This window comes from Mytilus californianus, unplaced genomic scaffold (assembly GCF_021869535.1).
Source record: "Mytilus californianus isolate M0D057914Y unplaced genomic scaffold, xbMytCali1.0.p SCAF_6, whole genome shotgun sequence".
NCBI lineage: Eukaryota > Metazoa > Mollusca > Bivalvia > Mytilida > Mytilidae > Mytilus > Mytilus californianus.
In genome coordinates, this window is record NW_026262712.1 from 4,262,500 (window position 1) to 4,279,845 (window position 17,346).

The 17,346-nt window shown below is 34.2% G+C and overlaps 1 protein-coding gene across 7 annotated transcripts in view; it reads left to right on the forward strand.

The window, feature by feature from the left end:
* Positions 1 to 17,346, forward strand: part of LOC127706048 (uncharacterized) — a 502,975-nt gene that overhangs the window by 453,539 nt on the left and 32,090 nt on the right. For all 7 annotated transcript variants that reach the window (XM_052210453.1, XM_052210456.1, XM_052210450.1 and 4 more), the window contains 3 exons: positions 4,008 to 4,250; positions 5,541 to 6,017; positions 16,606 to 16,712. In XM_052210453.1, the coding sequence (XP_052066413.1) occupies positions 4,008 to 4,250; positions 5,541 to 6,017; positions 16,606 to 16,712 (827 nt within the window). The remainder of the gene's footprint in view (positions 1 to 4,007; positions 4,251 to 5,540; positions 6,018 to 16,605; positions 16,713 to 17,346) is intronic.

Sequence of the window (17,346 nt, forward strand, 5' to 3'; positions counted from 1 at the left end):
CATGTGACGGTAATGTAATTCTATCATTTCCTCTCACAAGTCATGTTACGGTTCTATCATTTCCTCTCACAAGTCAGGTTACGGTACTATCATTCTATCATTTCCTCTCACAAGTCATGTTACGATACTATCATTCTATCATTTCCTCTCACAAGTCAGGTTACGGTACTATCATTCTATCATTTCCTCTCACAAGTCATGTTACGGTACTATCATTCTATCATTTCCTCTCACAAGTCATGTGACGGTACTATCATTCTATCATTTCCTCTCACAAGTCATGTTACGGTAATGTCATTCTATCATTTCCTCTCACAAGTCATGTTACGGTTCTATCATGTCCTTTCACAAATCAGGTTACGGTACTATCATTCTATCATTTCCTCTCACAAGTCATGTTACAGTACTATCATTCTATCATTTCCTTTTACAAGTCAAGTGACGGTAATGTCATTCTGTCATTTCCTCTCACAAGTCATGTTATGTTACTATGATTCTATCATTTCCTCTCACAGGTCATGTGACGGTAATGTCATTCTATCATTTCCTCTCACAAGTCATGTTACGGGACTATGATTCTATCATTTCCTCTCACAAGTCATGTTACGGTACTATCATTCTATCATTTCCTCTCACAAGTCATGTGACGGTAATGTCATTCTATCATTTCATCTCACAAGTCATGTTACGGTTCTATCATTTCCTCTCACAAGTCAGGTTACGGTACTATCATTCTATCATTTCCTCTCACAAGTCATGTTACGGTACTATCATTTTATCATTTCCTCTCACAAGTCATGTGACGGTAATGTCATTCTATCACTTCCTCTCACAAGTCATGTTACCGTACTATCATTCTATCATTTCCTCTCACTAGTCAGGTTACGGTACTATCATTCGATCATTTCCTCTCACAAGTCATGTGACGGTAATGTCATTCTATCATTTCCTCTCACAAGTCATGTTACCGTACTATCATTCTATCATTTCCTCTCACTAGTCAGGTTACGGTACTATCATTCGATCATTTCCTCTCACAAGTCATGTGACGGTAATGTCATTCTATCATTTCCTCTCACAAGTCATGTTACGGTTCTATCATGTCCTCTCACAAGTCATGTTACGGTACTATGATTCTATCATTTCCTCTCACAAGTCATGTTACGGTACTATCATTCTATCATTTCCTTTTACAAGTCAAGTGACGGTAATGTCATTCTATCATTTCCTCTCACAAGTCATGTGACGGTAATGTCATTCTATCATTTCCTCTCACAAGTCATGTTACGGTTCTATCATTTCCTCTCACAAGTCAGGTTACGGTACTATCATTCTATCATTTCCTTTCACAAGTCATGTGACGGTAATGTCATTCTATCATTTCCTCTCACAAGTCATGTTACGGTACTATCATTCGATCATTTCCTCTCACAAGTCATGTGACGGTAATGTCATTCTATCATTTCCTCTCACTAGTCAGGTTGCGGTACTATCATTCTATCATTTCCTCTCACAAGTCATGTTATGTTACTATGATTCTATCATTTCCTCTCACAAGTCATGTGACGGTAATGTCATTCTATCATTTCCTCTCACAAGTCATGTTACGGTACTATGATTCTATCATTTCCTCTCACAAGTCATGTTACGGTACTATCATTCTATCATTTCCTCTCACAAGTCATGTGACGGTAATGTCATTCTATCATTTCCTCTCACAAGTCATGTTACGGTTCTATCATTTCCTCTCACAAGTCAGGTTACGGTACTATCATTCTATCATTTCCTTTCACAAGTCATGTGACGGTAATGTCATTCTATCATTTCATCTCACAAGTCATGTTACGGTTCTATCATTTCCTCTCACAAGTCAGGTTACGGTACTATCATTCGATCATTTCCTCTCACAAGTCATGTGACGGTAATGTCATTCTATCATTTCCTCTCACTAGTCAGGTTACGGTACTATCATTCTATCATTTCCTCTCAAGTCATGTTAGGGTACTATCATTTTATCATTTCCTCTCACAAGTCATGTGACGGTAATGTCATTTTATCATTTCCTCTCGCAAGTCATGTTACCGTACTATCATTCTATCATTTCCTCTCACTAGTCAGGTTACGGTACTATCATTCGATCATTTCTTCTCACAAGTCATGTCACGGTACTATCATTCTATCATTTCCTCTTACAAGTCAAGTGACGGTAATGTCATTCTATCATTTCCTCCCACAAGTCATGTTACGGTACTATCATTCTATCATTTCCTCTCACAAGTCATGTGACGGTACTATTATTCTATCATTTCCTCTCACAAGTCATTTTACGGTAATGTAATTCTATCATTTCCTCTCACAAGTCAAGTTACAGTACTATGATTCTATCATTACCTCTCACAAGTCATGTCACGGTACTATCATTCTATCATTTCCTCTTACAAGTCAAGTGACGGTAATGTCATTCTATCATTTCCTCCCACAAGTCATGTTACGGTACTATGATTCTATCATTTCCTCTCACAAGTCATGTTACGGTACTATCATTCTATCATTTCCTCTCACAAGTCATGTGACAGTACTATCATTCTATCATTTCCTCTCACAAGTCATGTTACGGTAATGTCATTCTATCATTTCCTCTCACAAGTCATGTTACGGTACTATGATTCTATTATTTCCTCTCACAAGTCATGTCACGGTACTATCATTCTATCATTTCCTCTCACAAGTCAAGTGACTGTAATGTCATTCTATCATTTCCTCTCACAAGTCATGTTACGGTACTATGATTCTATCATTTCCTCTCACAAGTCATGTTACGGTACTATCATTCTATCATTTCCTCTCACAAGTCATGTAACGGTACTATCATTCTATCATTTCCTCTCACAAGTCAAGTGACGGTAATGTCATTCTATCATTACCTCTCAAAAGTCATGTTACGGTACTATGATTCTATCATTTCCTCTCACAAGTCATGTTACGGTACTATCATTCAATCATTTCCTCTCACAAGTCATGTGATGGTAATGTCATTCTATCATTTCCTCTCACTAGTCAGGTTACGGTACTATCATTCTATCATTTCCTCTCACAAGTCATGTTGCGGTACTATCATTCTATCATTTCCTCTCACAAGTCATGTGACGGTACTATTATTCTATCATTTCCTCTCACAAGTCATTTTACGGTAATGTAATTCTATCATTTCCTCTCACAAGTCAAGTTACGGTACTATGATTCTATCATTACCTCTCACAAGTCATGTCACGGTACTATCATTCTATCATTTCCTCTTACAAGTCAAGTGACGGTAATGTCATTCTATCATTTCCTCCCACAAGTCATGTTACGGTACTATGATTCTATCATTTCCTCTCACAAGTCATGTTACGGTACTATGATTCTATCATTTCCTCTCACAAGTCATGTAACGGTACTATCATTCTATTATTTCCTCTCACAAGTCAAGTGACGGTAATGTCATTCTATCATTCCCTCTCACAAGTCATGTTACGGTACTATGATTCTATCATTTCCTCTCACAAGTCATGTTACGGTACTATCATTCGATCATTTCCTCTCACAAGTCATGTGATGGTAATGTCATTCTATCATTTCCTCTCACTAGTCAGGTTACGGTACTATCATTCTATCATTTCCTCTCACAAGTCATGTTACGGTACTATCATTCTATCATTTTCTCTCACAAGTCAAGTGATGGTGATGGCATTCTATCATTCTATTTAACAAAAATTGGAGGAGAAAAAGAGAGGTGAAAGATACCGAAGGGACATTCAAACTCATAAGTCGAAAATAAACTGACAATGCCATGGCTAAAAAAAAAGAAAAAGACCAACAGACAAACAATAGTACACAAAGCACAACATAGAAAACTATAGACTGAGCAACAAATTGTCTTTGAGTGTGTTCATGAGGTATGCGTACATTCTTTTTGACATACATGATGAAATTTCCAAATTTCAAACTTAATTTTTTTTTTTCAGATTCCATCAAGAAAGGGCAACAGTCTGCCATGTTAAATCGTTTATTAGGGAAGGGAAGCTATGAATCTTTTGATATGAGATGCATGGTGACCGGCCAATTTTCAGTAGGGAAATCGACTCTTGTGAAGCTGTTAGCTGGTGATGTCATACCAGAAGGGCGACATCCCACTGATGGAATTTCTCTCGTTGAAGGTCGCTGTGGCCTTGATATTGAGACAAAAAGTTGGATTCTTATTGATCCAGGTGAGAAAAGGCACAAGTAGAAACATCTAACCATATTTTAAAAAACGCTGTTGTGTGGACCGCTGCGTTTTATATATAAGCAGACATGTTAAAGCACTGATTTAGATAGTATCACATTGTAGTCATATATTTTGTAACTTCTTTTCAGGCACCAAATTAATTCAATATTAAATATCATTTGTTAATGAAAATCTTAATATTATTGTTAAAAAAATGATTTTAAGGTTTTTATATTTTGATATTTACTTTTTTTAATGTTAAAATCATGCAGTGAATTGACATTTATTTTCCACAATCAATGATTTCATCAATCAATCAGTTAAAATGCCTCTCTGTAAAATATTTTAATAGCATCATTTGAGTGTTACACCTGATAACAAAGGTTTTATACAACCCCAAAAAAATGTGCGGTCGTGTATTGGTATCACGTCGTCAGCGTCGTCCTAAGACATTTGGTTTCCAGACAATAACTTTAGTATAAGTTAATAGAAATCTATGAAATTTAATCACAAGGTTTATAACCACAAAAGGAAGATTGGGATTGATTTTGGGGGTTATAGTCCTAATAGTTTATTAAGTTATTGTCTTGAGGTGATTAGCTGTCAATTTATTTTTAGAAGTTACTATTAAAAATGCTGATTAAGGAATATTAATTTTAGACATGATTATGTATGACATTTTCTATTTTTAAGACTTTTATGATGTATTTAAATGGGTAATTATGGTTGCAATATCCATTGGAAATTTGAATTGAGATAATGACCATATCTTTAGGGAAAGAATTTTTTTTTTTGGAGAAAAGGGGGGGTAAAAAAGAAATTGGGGGGGGGGGGGGAACATTTTTTTTTTCTCATTTCAGATTTCAGAAATTAAAAAGAAAATTTTTTCAAATATTATTTTTTTATGCAAAAAAAGGGGGGGGGGGGTAATTTTTTTTTTTTGGGGGGGGGGTCAATTCGCAACAGCATAGTGTATTGCACAAAAGCAAAAAATTGAATATAAATTCAAATCATATAACCAATTCTAAGTTTTTTGACTACAGTTATTCTGTGTCAGAAACCTATTATGTGTCAAATATTTAATTACAATCCAAATTCAGACCTGTCTCAAGCGCGAATATTGTGTCCATTTTTGCCTCAACTGTTCAGGGTTGGACCTCTGCGGTCGTATCCAACTGCGCTTGGGTAAGCAATTTATTTATCTTTAATTCTGATTTTCCTTAGATACTTCATTTGGCTCTGACAACCTGTTTTGGGTTTGATTTGCCTGATGTATTAAATATAATTTCAGAAGCTTATAATGCCCTGGATGTTGTGTACAATAAGGTTTTAATGACCTCACTGGAAGAGGAAGACTCTGAACAAACCGAAAAGTTAGAACAGGCTTCAGATACAAGCCCAACTAGTTATGCCAAAACCACACTTTCCTCTTTGCCCTCAGAACAGTCTACAGCAGCACTATCTCTACCACCTCAGAAATCCTCCAATGTGTCTTCCACGGTAAAACAGAAAACGAGAACCAGAATGACAAAAGAAGAAATAAGAAGGAAAATGGAAAAAGTCCTCAAAAGTGGGCAGTATAAGATGAAAGTTGGACGTCTTATCTTTTGGGATTTTGGTGGACAATATGTTTATTTAACAACACACCAGACCTTCATGACGTTCCGAGCCTTGTTTCTTGTAGTATTTGATGGGAGCAAAGATTTGCATGAACAGGTCCCTGATGTGATGTATTTTCCAGGGCAGCACATGACGCCAACTCCAGCAGGTAATATGCTTGTTATTGACACACGGATAATGCAAACAGGTCATATTTCTATAACAGCAAGGTGATAATTTAAAATTTTTGAAATTTGTCCTTTCAAAATAACTAAGTAAACTTAAATGTTTAGGTAATTTTTACGTTGTCACTTTAAGCTTGTCCCAAACTACCATATTAACCTCAATATGTCTCACATTTTGCAGCATTGATTTGAGGTAAGACAATAATATTGCCGTCAACATTCATCAATGATACCAGGTTTAAATTTTTGTACGTTAGACTAGTGTTTTGTTTACACTAACATGATCAGTTAAATTCGAATCAAATTGAGAGGCCAAATCATTAAGGAAGTTAGAGCATGAACAAAAAACTGAAAAAGACAGTGTTAAATTTTCAAATCAGTCAAGAGAACAATAGAATTACATCATGATATATTGTGATAAAGCGCTTTCCTGTAAATTTCTTTAGATTTTGAATGTATGAATTCTCTGAAAAAAGGAGCTGATGAATACTAACTACATTGATTTTATCATAAGTATAAACAGAGTGTTACACTTATTGACAGACAACACTGTATTTTTGTTGAGCCTGCGACTTTTGTCGCAAAAGAGAGACATAGCGATCCTACATTCTGTCGTCATCTGCGGCATTGGCGTCCACAAATATTCACTCTGTGGTTAAAGTTTTTTGAAATTTTAATAACTTTCTTAAACTATCCTGGATTTCTACCAAACTTGGACAGAAGATTTTTTATGATCATTAGATAGTATCCAGAAGTAAATTTTGTTAAAAAACAAGAGTGCACACGCTGAAATGTCTCGCCTTCTTTACTAATCATTGATATTATGTTGATAGTCCTAAATATAAAGCTTTATTACAACTGTCACATAAACTTAACATTAACCAAGTAAACTAAACATTGACCAATGAACCATGAAAATGAGGTCAAGGTCAGATGAACCATGCTAGGCAGGCATGTACAGCTAACAATTCTTCCATACAACAAATATAGTTGACCTATTGCTTATAGTTTAAGAAAAACAGACGAAAACACAAAAACTTAACACTGAGCAATGAACCTTGAAAATGAGGTCAAGGTCAAATAAAACCTGCGTGACTGACATATAGATCATAAAATATTTCCATACACCAAATATAGTTGAACTATTGCATATAGTATTAGAAAAAAAGACCAAAACTCAAAAACTTAACTTTGACCACTGAACCATGAAAATGAGGTCAAGGTAAGATGACACCTGCCAGCTAGACATGTACACCTTACAATCATTCCATACACCAAATATAGCTGACCTATTGCATGCAGTATTAGAAAAAAAGACCAAAACTCAAAAACTTAACTTTGACCACTGAACCATGAAAATGAGGTCAAGGTCAGATGACACCTGCCAGCTAGACATGTACACCTTACAATCATTCCATACACCAAATATAGTAGACCTATTGCATACAGTATAAGAAAAACAGACCAAAACACAAAAACTTAACTATAACCACTAAACCATGAAAATGAGGTCAAGGTCAGATGACACCTGCCAGTTGGACATGTACACCTTACAGTCCTTCCATACACCGAATATACTAGACCTATTGCTTATAGTATCTGAGATATGGACTTGACCACGAAAACTTAACCTTGTTCACTGATCCATGAAATGAGGTCGAGGTCAAATGAAAACTGTCTGACTTGCATGAGGACCTTGCAAGGTACGCACATACCAAATATAGTTATCCTATTACTTATAATAAGAGAGAATTTAACATTACAAAAAATCTGAACTTTTTTTTCAAGTAGTCACTGAACCATGAAAATGAGGTCAAGGACATTGGACATGTGACTGACGGAAACTTCGTAACAGGCATCCATATACAAAGTATGAAGCATCCAGGTCTTCCATCTTCTAAAATATAAAGCTTTTAAGAAGTTAGCTAACGCCGCCGCCGCCGCCGCCGCCGCCGGATCGCTATCCCTATGTCGAGCTTTCTGCGACAAATTTCGCAGGCTCGACAAAATTCCTGTTTATCCGTATTTTACTTATAAATGGACTTAGTTTTTCTGCCAGTTAACATTACATTCACTCTGTGGTTAACATGGTTAAAGTTTTTTGAAATTTTAATAACTTTCTTAAACTATCCTGGATTTGTACCAAACTTGGACAGAAGCTTGTTTATGATCAAGAGCTAGTATCTAGAAGGAAATTTTGTAAAAATTTATTTCCTGTTTTTCCGTATATTACTTATAAATGGACTTAGTTTTTCTTCTAGTTAACATTACATACAGTCTGCAGTTAAAGTTTTTAAAACATTTATAAGATTAATAAACCATCCTTGATTTTTACCAAACTTGGATAGAAGCTTCTTACAATCAAAAGATAGTATCTAGAGGAAAATTTTTAATAATTTTTTTCCCCATTTTTGTTGAGCCTGCAACTAACAGCAAAAGTAGGCGAGACACAGCTGGGTTCCGCAGAACCCTTATGAATTTTTTGAAATATGATTTTGAATTTGTTCTGGGAGAAATTATATTAAATGATTTTTGTTGAGCCTGAGACTATTGTCGCAGAAAACTCGACATAGGGATAGTGATCTGGTGGCGTTAACTAACTTCTTAAAAGCTTTATATTTTAGAAGGTGGAAGACCTTGATGCTTCATACTTTGTATATAGATGCCTTATGTTACGAAATTTCCGTCTGTCACATGTCCATTGTCCTTGACCTCATTTTCATGGTTCAGTGACTACTTTTAAAAAAAGGTTCAGATTTTTTTGAAATGTTAATGTATCTCTTATTATGAGTAATAGGATAAATATATTTGGTATGTGCGTACCTTGCAAGGTCTTCATGCTCATCCGACAGTTTTCACTTGACCTCGACCTCATTTCATGGATCAGTGAACAAGGTTAAGTTTTGATGGTCAAGTTCATATCTCAGATACTATAAGCAATAGGTCTAGTATATTTGGTGCATGGAAGGATTGTAAGGTGTACATGTCCAACTGGCAGGTGTCATCTGACCTTGACCTCATTTTCATGGTTCAGTGGTTATAGTTAAGTTTATGTGTTTTGGTCTGTTTTTCTTATACTGTATGCAATAGGTCTATTATATTTGGTGTATGGAATGATTGTAAGGTGTACATGTCCAACTGGCAGGTGTCATCTGACCTTGATCTCATTTTCATGGTTCAGTGGTCAAAGTTAAGTTTTTGAGTTTTTGACTTTTTTTTTAATACTATATGTAAAAGCCAACTATATTTGGTGTATGGAAATATTTTATGATGTATATGTCAGTCTTGCAGGTTTTATTTGACCTTGACCTCATTTTCATGGTTCATTGCTTAGTGTTAAGGTTTTGTGTTTTGGTCTATTTTTCTTGAACTATAATCAATAGGTCAACTATATTTGTTGTATGGGAGGATTGTAAGGTGTATATGTCTGTCTGGCAGGTATCATCTAACCTTGACCTCATTTTCATGGTTCATTGGTCAATGTTTAGTTTTCATGGTTAAGTTTGTTTCTTAGATACTATAAGCAATATAGGTCAACTATATTTAATGCATAGATTGATCGTTAGGTGTACATGTCTGCCTGGCATGGTTCATCTGACCTTGACCTCATTTTCATGGTTCATTGGTCAATGTTTTGCTTTCTTGGTTAAGTCTGTTTCTTAGAAACTATAAGCAATAGGTCAACTATATTTAGTGTATTGAATGATTGTAATGTGTACATGTATTTCTCGTTTGGTTTATCTGACCTTGACCTCATTTTCTAGGATCATGTTAAGTGTATGTGATAGTTGTAGTAAAACTTTATATTTAGGACTATCAACATAATATAAATGGTTAGTAAAGAAGGCGAGACATTTCAGCGTGTGCACTCTTGTTGTTATTCCTTAATCTTATTTTGTTAAAACTTTGTAGTAAATAGCTGCAAAACAAATGTTATCTTTAATTGTGTCAAAATATGTTTTTTTGTTGTAAAAGTAAGTTTACCAATGTATGGTAAAATTCACAATTAATGGCCTTGTCATTAAGCAATGTTAAAAAAAAAGGTTTTCCTATAGAAATTCAGATTGATTTAAATGAGTAAACCAGAAAACATATTTAATGTTAGAATGTTTACATACTGATTTCTCAAGGACTAAAAATAGTAGTTTTGATGAGAAGGATTTATCACATTGTATTTTAAAGGTGTTGCTTTACTTGAACCAAAACTGAACACATTTATATAGACAAAACATAGCATATGATATATTGTAGTTTGTCCATCCATCCATCAACATTTCATACAAAAATAAAAATTTCCTTTTTATCAGTTCTTATTTTTAAGCAAGTTTTAATTGAAGGAATAAAGCTTCATTTTGATTTATATGATTTTCAAATGATGTAATTCTAGAGTTTTTTCTTTGTTTATTTTCAGTTTTTACTTCTTTCTCTTTCTTTTTCTTTTTCTAAACTAATTTTGGAAATAAATCTTAGGAAATGTGGACTACTTTTCAATAATATTTCTTTGCTTCAAATGTCTGTTATGAAGTTCAGGGACACAATTATCGTCCTTTAATTTTCGTTGTCTACAAATAGAGTCCCTTCTGTGGACAGTGTATAACTTACAAAATTTTTCATACACTTTCCAGATTTATTTCTTTATATTTTATGCATAAATTGTAAGTACAGGATGAAATTACAATTAAAAAAAATTTCGGACATGAATTTGGTAAAGTAGTGATTTGGTCGAGTGGGAAAAGGTAAAAAAATAGTATATCTGAAGCTGTCAAACCGAATTATAGACCCCCTTAACCTAAAATTGTCCATATTTCGAGGTAGAGCCGATAGATTTTTCTATAATTTTGACATAATGTGCCCCAAAAGTAGTACACTACACTATAATAATCTTTTTTTGATAGTGAAGGTGCGATTTTTGTCGAGCCTACAACTTTTGTCGCAGAAAGTTCGACATAGGGATAGTGATCCGGTAGCGGCGGCATTAACTATCTTCTTAAAAGTTTTATAATTTAGAAGGTGGAAGACCTGGATGATTCATACTTTGTATATAGATGCCTTATGTTATGAAGTTTGTCTGTTATATGTCAATTGTCCTTGATCTCCTTTTCATGGTTCAGTGACTTCTTGAAAAAAAGTTAAGATTTTTTGTAACCTAATTTCTTTCATATTATGAGTAATAGGATAACTGCATTTAGTATGTGCGTACATTGCAAATTCCTCATGCCCGTCAGACAGCTTTCATTCGACTTCAACCTCATTTCATGGATCAGTGAACAAGGTTTAGATTTCGTGGTCAAGTCCATATATCAGATACTATAAGCAGTAGGTACACTATATTTGGTGTATGGAATGATTGTAAGGTGGCAACTAGCAGGTGTCATCTGACCTTGACCTCATTTTCATGGTTCAGTGGTCAAAGTTAAGTTTTTGTGTTTTTGTGTTTTTATGCCCCCGCCGTAGCGGAGGGGGCATTAAGTTTTACCCTTGTCCGTCTGTACGTACGAACGAACGTACGTACATTCCAAAATTGGTTTCCCTTCTCTAACTTTAGTTTGCCTCAACCCAAAGTAATGAAACTTATACACAATGCTTATTACCACAAAACACAGATCAAGTTTGATTTTTGGTGGCGTCACTTTTACCGTTCTAGAGAAATGCCCCTTTACAAATGGAAAAATTGCCGAATTTTTCGTTTCCGTTCTCTAATTTTAGTTTGCCTCAACCAAATGTTATAAAACTTATACACAATGCTTATTACCACAAAACACAGATCGAGTTTGGATTTTGGAGGCTTCACTTTTATTGTTCTAGAGTTATGCCCCTTTACAAATTGAAAAATTGCTGAATTTTTCGTTTCCGTTCTCTTACTTTAATTTGCCTCAACCAAATGTTATGAAACTTATACACAATGCTTATTATTACAAAACATAGATCAAGTTTGAATTTTGGTGGAGTCACTGTTATGCCCCTTTACAAATGGAAAAATTGCTGAATTTTTCGTTTCCGTTCTCTAATTTTAGTTTGCCTCAACCAAATGTTATGAAACTTATACACAATGCTTATTACCACAAAACACAGATCAAGTTTGAATTTTGGTGGCATCACTTTAACCGTTCTAGAGTTATGCCTCTTTATAAATGAAAAAATTGCCAAATTTTTATTTTCTTCTAGATATGAAGTAATTTTTGTCGAGCCTGCGACTTTTGTCTCAGAAAGCTCGACATAGGAATAGTGATCCGGCGGCGGCGACGGCGGCGTTAGCTAACTTCTAAAAAGCTTTAAATTTTAGAAGGTGGAAGACCTGGATGCTTCATAATTTGTATATGGATGCCTCATGTTACGAAGTTTCCGTCAGTCACATGTCCAATGTCCTTGACCTCATTTTCATGGTTCAGTGACTACTTGAAAAAAAAAGTTCAGATTTTTTGTAATGTTGAATTCTCTCTTATTATAAGTAGTAGGATAACTATATTTGGTATGTGCGTACCTTGCAAGTTCCTCATGCCCGTCAGACAGTTTTCACTTGACCTCGACCTCATTTCATGGATCAGTGAACAAGGTTAAGTTTTGGTGGTCAAGTCCATATCTCAGATACTATAAGCAATTGGTCTAGTATATTCAGTGTATAGAAGGACTGTAAGGTGTACATGTCCAACTGGCAGGTGTCATCTGACCTTGACCTCATTTTCATGGTTTAGTGGTCAAAGTTAAGTTTTTGAGTTTTGGTCTTTTTTTCTAATACTATATGCAATAGTTCAACTATATTTGGTGTATGGAAATATTTTATGATCTATATGTCAGTCACGCAGGTTTTATTTGACCTTGACCTCATTTTCAAGGTTCATTGCTCAGTGTTAAGTTTTTGTGGTTTTGTCTGTTTTTCTTAAACTATAAGCAATAGGTCAACTATATTTGTTGTATGGAAGAATTGTTAGCTGTACATGCCTGCCTAGCATGGTTCATCTGAACTTGACCTCATTTTCATGGTTCATTGGTCAATGTTTAGTTTACTTGGTTAATGTTAAGTTTATGTGACAGTTGTAATAAAGCTTTATATTTAGGACTATCAACATAATATCAATGATTTGTAAAGAAGGCGAGACATTTCAGCGTATGCACTCTTGTTATTAAAATTGGATTTATCTTCCTTTGTCTATGATTATAATTGAATCAACTACATTCAAGGCTTTATACAATGCAATGTTTAATTTTGACTTCCACTGATAAAACACAGATCAAGTTGAATTTGGGTAGTGTCACTTTAACCATTATTGAGTTATGCCCCTTTATAACTCAAAAGATTGCAAAATTTTTAGTTTCCATTCTGTAACTTAAGTTTTCCCCAACCAAACATTATGAAACCTATACACAATATTCATTACCACAAAACTAAGATCAAGTACAAATTTTTTGTTTCCGTTTTTTAGTGCCTCAACCAAATGATATGAAACTTATACACAATGCTTATTACTACATAATACAGATTAAGTACGGAATTTGATGGCAACACTTACCATTCTTGAGTTGTGTTCCTTTATAAACATAAAAATTGCTGAATTTTTCATTTCTGTTCTCTAACTTTATTTTTTTTTTCCCAACCAATTGTTATAAAACTTATACACAACCGTTCTAGAGTTATGCGTGTTTACAAATAGAAAAATTGCTGAATTTTAAATTTCTGTTCTCTAAAGTTAGCCTCAACCAAATTTTATGAGACTTGCACACAATGCTTATTACATTTGTACCACAAAACTCAGATCAAGTTCAAATTTGGGTAGCGTCACTTTTACCGTTCTTCAGTTATGTCCCTTTATAACTATATGATATGCAAGCGGGGGCATCATCTTTGTCCACATGTGGACACTATCCACATTTATTTTTATCTAATACTATATGAAATAGGTCAACTTTATTTTGGTGTATGGAAATATTTTATGATATACCTGTCAGTCTTCCAGGTTATATTTTTTATATGTTTTTGTCTGTTTTTCTTAAACTATAAGCAGTAGGTCAATATATAAATAACACAAAGCTGAGAGGGTGATAGAGCAGATTGTTACCACGAGAAAACATTGTCAACAGAGACGAAGCAAAGGTTGACTATGCTTTTTTGAGTGGTACCAATCTGCTCTGTCACCTTCTCAGCTATGTGTTATTTAATTTATTATACTGAATTTCCTATCATTATTGTCTTTTACAGTGTAATTTTCACTAACATAACGTTATGGGTATCAAAAAAATCAACAGAACTGAAGCAAGATGTTTTTTGTTTTTTCTGACAGTCAATGAAAAAAGTTCTGAGCCAAAACGTAGGACTTTAGCATTGCCTTTTTAAATAACTTGATGTTTATTCAATTCATTGTCCTTTAAATTATTGATTTTTGATTGGTCTGCACGAGAGGGTGACATTAAAAAAAATTGTCTCCCGCTCTGCCATGGGATAGAGTAATTTATCTCCCTCGTATTCGCTAATCCAAATCTGGCATTTTAACGTGAAGTATAATAACTATATGTATTTGTTGTATGGAAGGATTGTAAGGTGTATATGTCTGTCTGGCAGGTATCATCTGACCTTGACCTCATTTTCAGGGTCCATTGGTCAATTTTGAGTTTTCATGGTTAAGTTTGTTTCTCCGATACTATAAGCAATAGGTCAACTATATGTAATGCATAGATTCATTGTAAGGTGCACATGTCTGTCTGGCATGGTTCATCTGACCATGACCTCATTTAATGGTTCATTGGTCGATGTTTAGTTTTATCGGTTAAGTCTGTTTCTTAGAAACTATATTAAAGTAATAGGTCAATTATATTTGGTGTATTGAATGATTGTTAGGTGTACATGTGTTTGTTGTTTGGTTTATCTGACCTTGACCTCATTTTCTTGGATCATGTTAAGTTTATGTGATACTTGTAGTAAAGCTTTATATTTAGGACTATCAACATAAAATCAATGGTCAGTAAAGTGCACTCTTGTTTAATTTGCATGTTTTAGCTCACCTGGCACGAAGGGCCACGTGAGCTTTTCTCATCACTTGGCGTCCGTCGTCCGTCGTCATCGTCGTCGTCCGTCGTCGTTAGCTTTTTACAAAAATCTTCTCCTCTGAAACTATTTTGCCAAATTTAACAAAACTTAACCACAATCATCATTAGGGTATTTAGTTTAAAAAATGTGACCGATGACCCCGCCAACCAACCAAGATGGCCGCCATGGCTAAAAATAGAACATAGGAGTAAAATGTAGATTTTGGCTTATATCTCTGAAACCAAAGCATTTAGAGTAAATCTGACATAGGGTGAAACTGATTATCAGGTCAAGATCTATCTGCCCTGAAATTTTCAGACAAATCTGACAACCTGTTGTTGGGTTGCTGCCCCTGAATTGGTAATTTTAAGGAAATTTTGCAGTTTTTGGTTATTATCTTGAATATCATTATAGGTAGAGATAAACTGTAAACAGCAATAATGTTCAGCAAAGTAAGATCTACAAATAAGTTGTCATGACCAAAATTGTCAGTCGACCCCTTTAGGAGTTATTGCCCTTAATAGTCAATTTTTAACAATTTTTGTAAATTTGTGTAATCTTTTACAAAAATCTTCTTCTCTGAAACTACTGAGACATATTTTACCATACTTGGCCATAATCATTATTAAGGTATCTAGTTGAAAAAATTTGTCCGATGACCCCGCCTTCCAACCATCATGGCCAAACTTGGTTAAAAATAGAACATAGGGGTAAAATTCAGTTTTTGGTTTATATCTCTGAAACTAAAGCATTTAGAGCAAATCTGACAGGTGGCAAAAATGTTCATCAGATTTAGATTTATCTGCCCTGAAATTTTCAGACGAATCCGACAACCCATTGTTGGGTTGCTTCCCCTGAGTTAGTAATTTTACAAAAATTTTGCAGTTTTTTGTTATTATCTTAGATATCATGATTATAATATCTAATATCTAATACTATTAATTATGATTTTAACCTTATTTTACATGATTTCCAAAGCATCAGTAAATACAGGTGAGCGACACAGGCTCTTGAGAGCCTCTAGTTTTTTTAAAGAAATGCACTACGAAAAAAATGTGTTATTGGCCATAAATGATAATTAAAAAAGCAAGATAGCGATAAGAACAAACACAAAATCCAAGGGCTGTTCCACAAAATTTTTTAACAGGACGGCAACTGGAACTGGCCATTATTTGTACGGTTTGAAATGTTAGTTTGTATACGTTTTAATTGTATGCAGGTCTTTAGCATTATTACCCTTTTTTTAATATGCTTTCCTTCATCTATGTGTTAATGAAATAAACTGAAGAAAAAATACAACAATATAGTATATAGATATACACTGAAATAGTTGTCACTTTTTGACAGATAATCCAACTTAAAGGAAGACTATTTTCAACTGTTTAAATGAATGAGGTTGACAAAGTATTCAGCCATTTTTTTTTGAGTAACGGGTTAACAAAACAAAAGATAATGAAAAAATTAAAGTGCAGTATCAGAACTATGAAAAATGCAGAATGTATATATATTTTTTTTGTACTTCTTTTATGACAGATTTTGATTTTATTTTGTAGTATTCTTGCAATATTGGGTCAATTCCATCCTGACCTATTGTAAGGTTGTATATGCAGGCATTCCAAAGATCTTGTTTGTTGCCACTCACAAGGACAAAGTACCAAGGGTGAGTGATCTAATGCTAGCTATATAATAGTTAGTAATTGCTATTTGGAATACTTTAATAATGTGTACAAATTGCCCCATAAGAGCTCTTAGGCTTACATAATGATGTATGCTCATATGTCTTAACTTGACCAAAATGTTTTTGAAACTACACTTTTAAAAGAACAAGATTCCTATTCATTTGTGGGTAATAGACTAAAGATCAGATTACGGGGCTTATAAATAGAGTAGAAGATATGAAGAACCACTAATAGATAAGTAAATGATATTTGGTATGCCTTATATCAATATTCAATTTGATACATCTCATTTCCATGGAGATTAGTTAGCCCTGCCACTCTCATTCATGGTCTATTGACTAAGGGCATACGATACAGTTTTGATCCCATAATGAAATTTTGATGAAAATTTGCATATAGGCTATTTTTTACCTGATTAAACCAAATATGCAATAAAAAATATACCATCATGTGCAACTTTTTGAGGTTGAAATTTCAGATATTTTCTCAAAAATCAGATTTGTAAACGTATTTTTCCTTTCGACAGAAATACTTAATTTTTTTGTTTTAGAGAATAAAAACAAGCTGTTTTTGTCGAGCCTTCGACTTTTGTCGAAAATGCGAGACATAACGTTC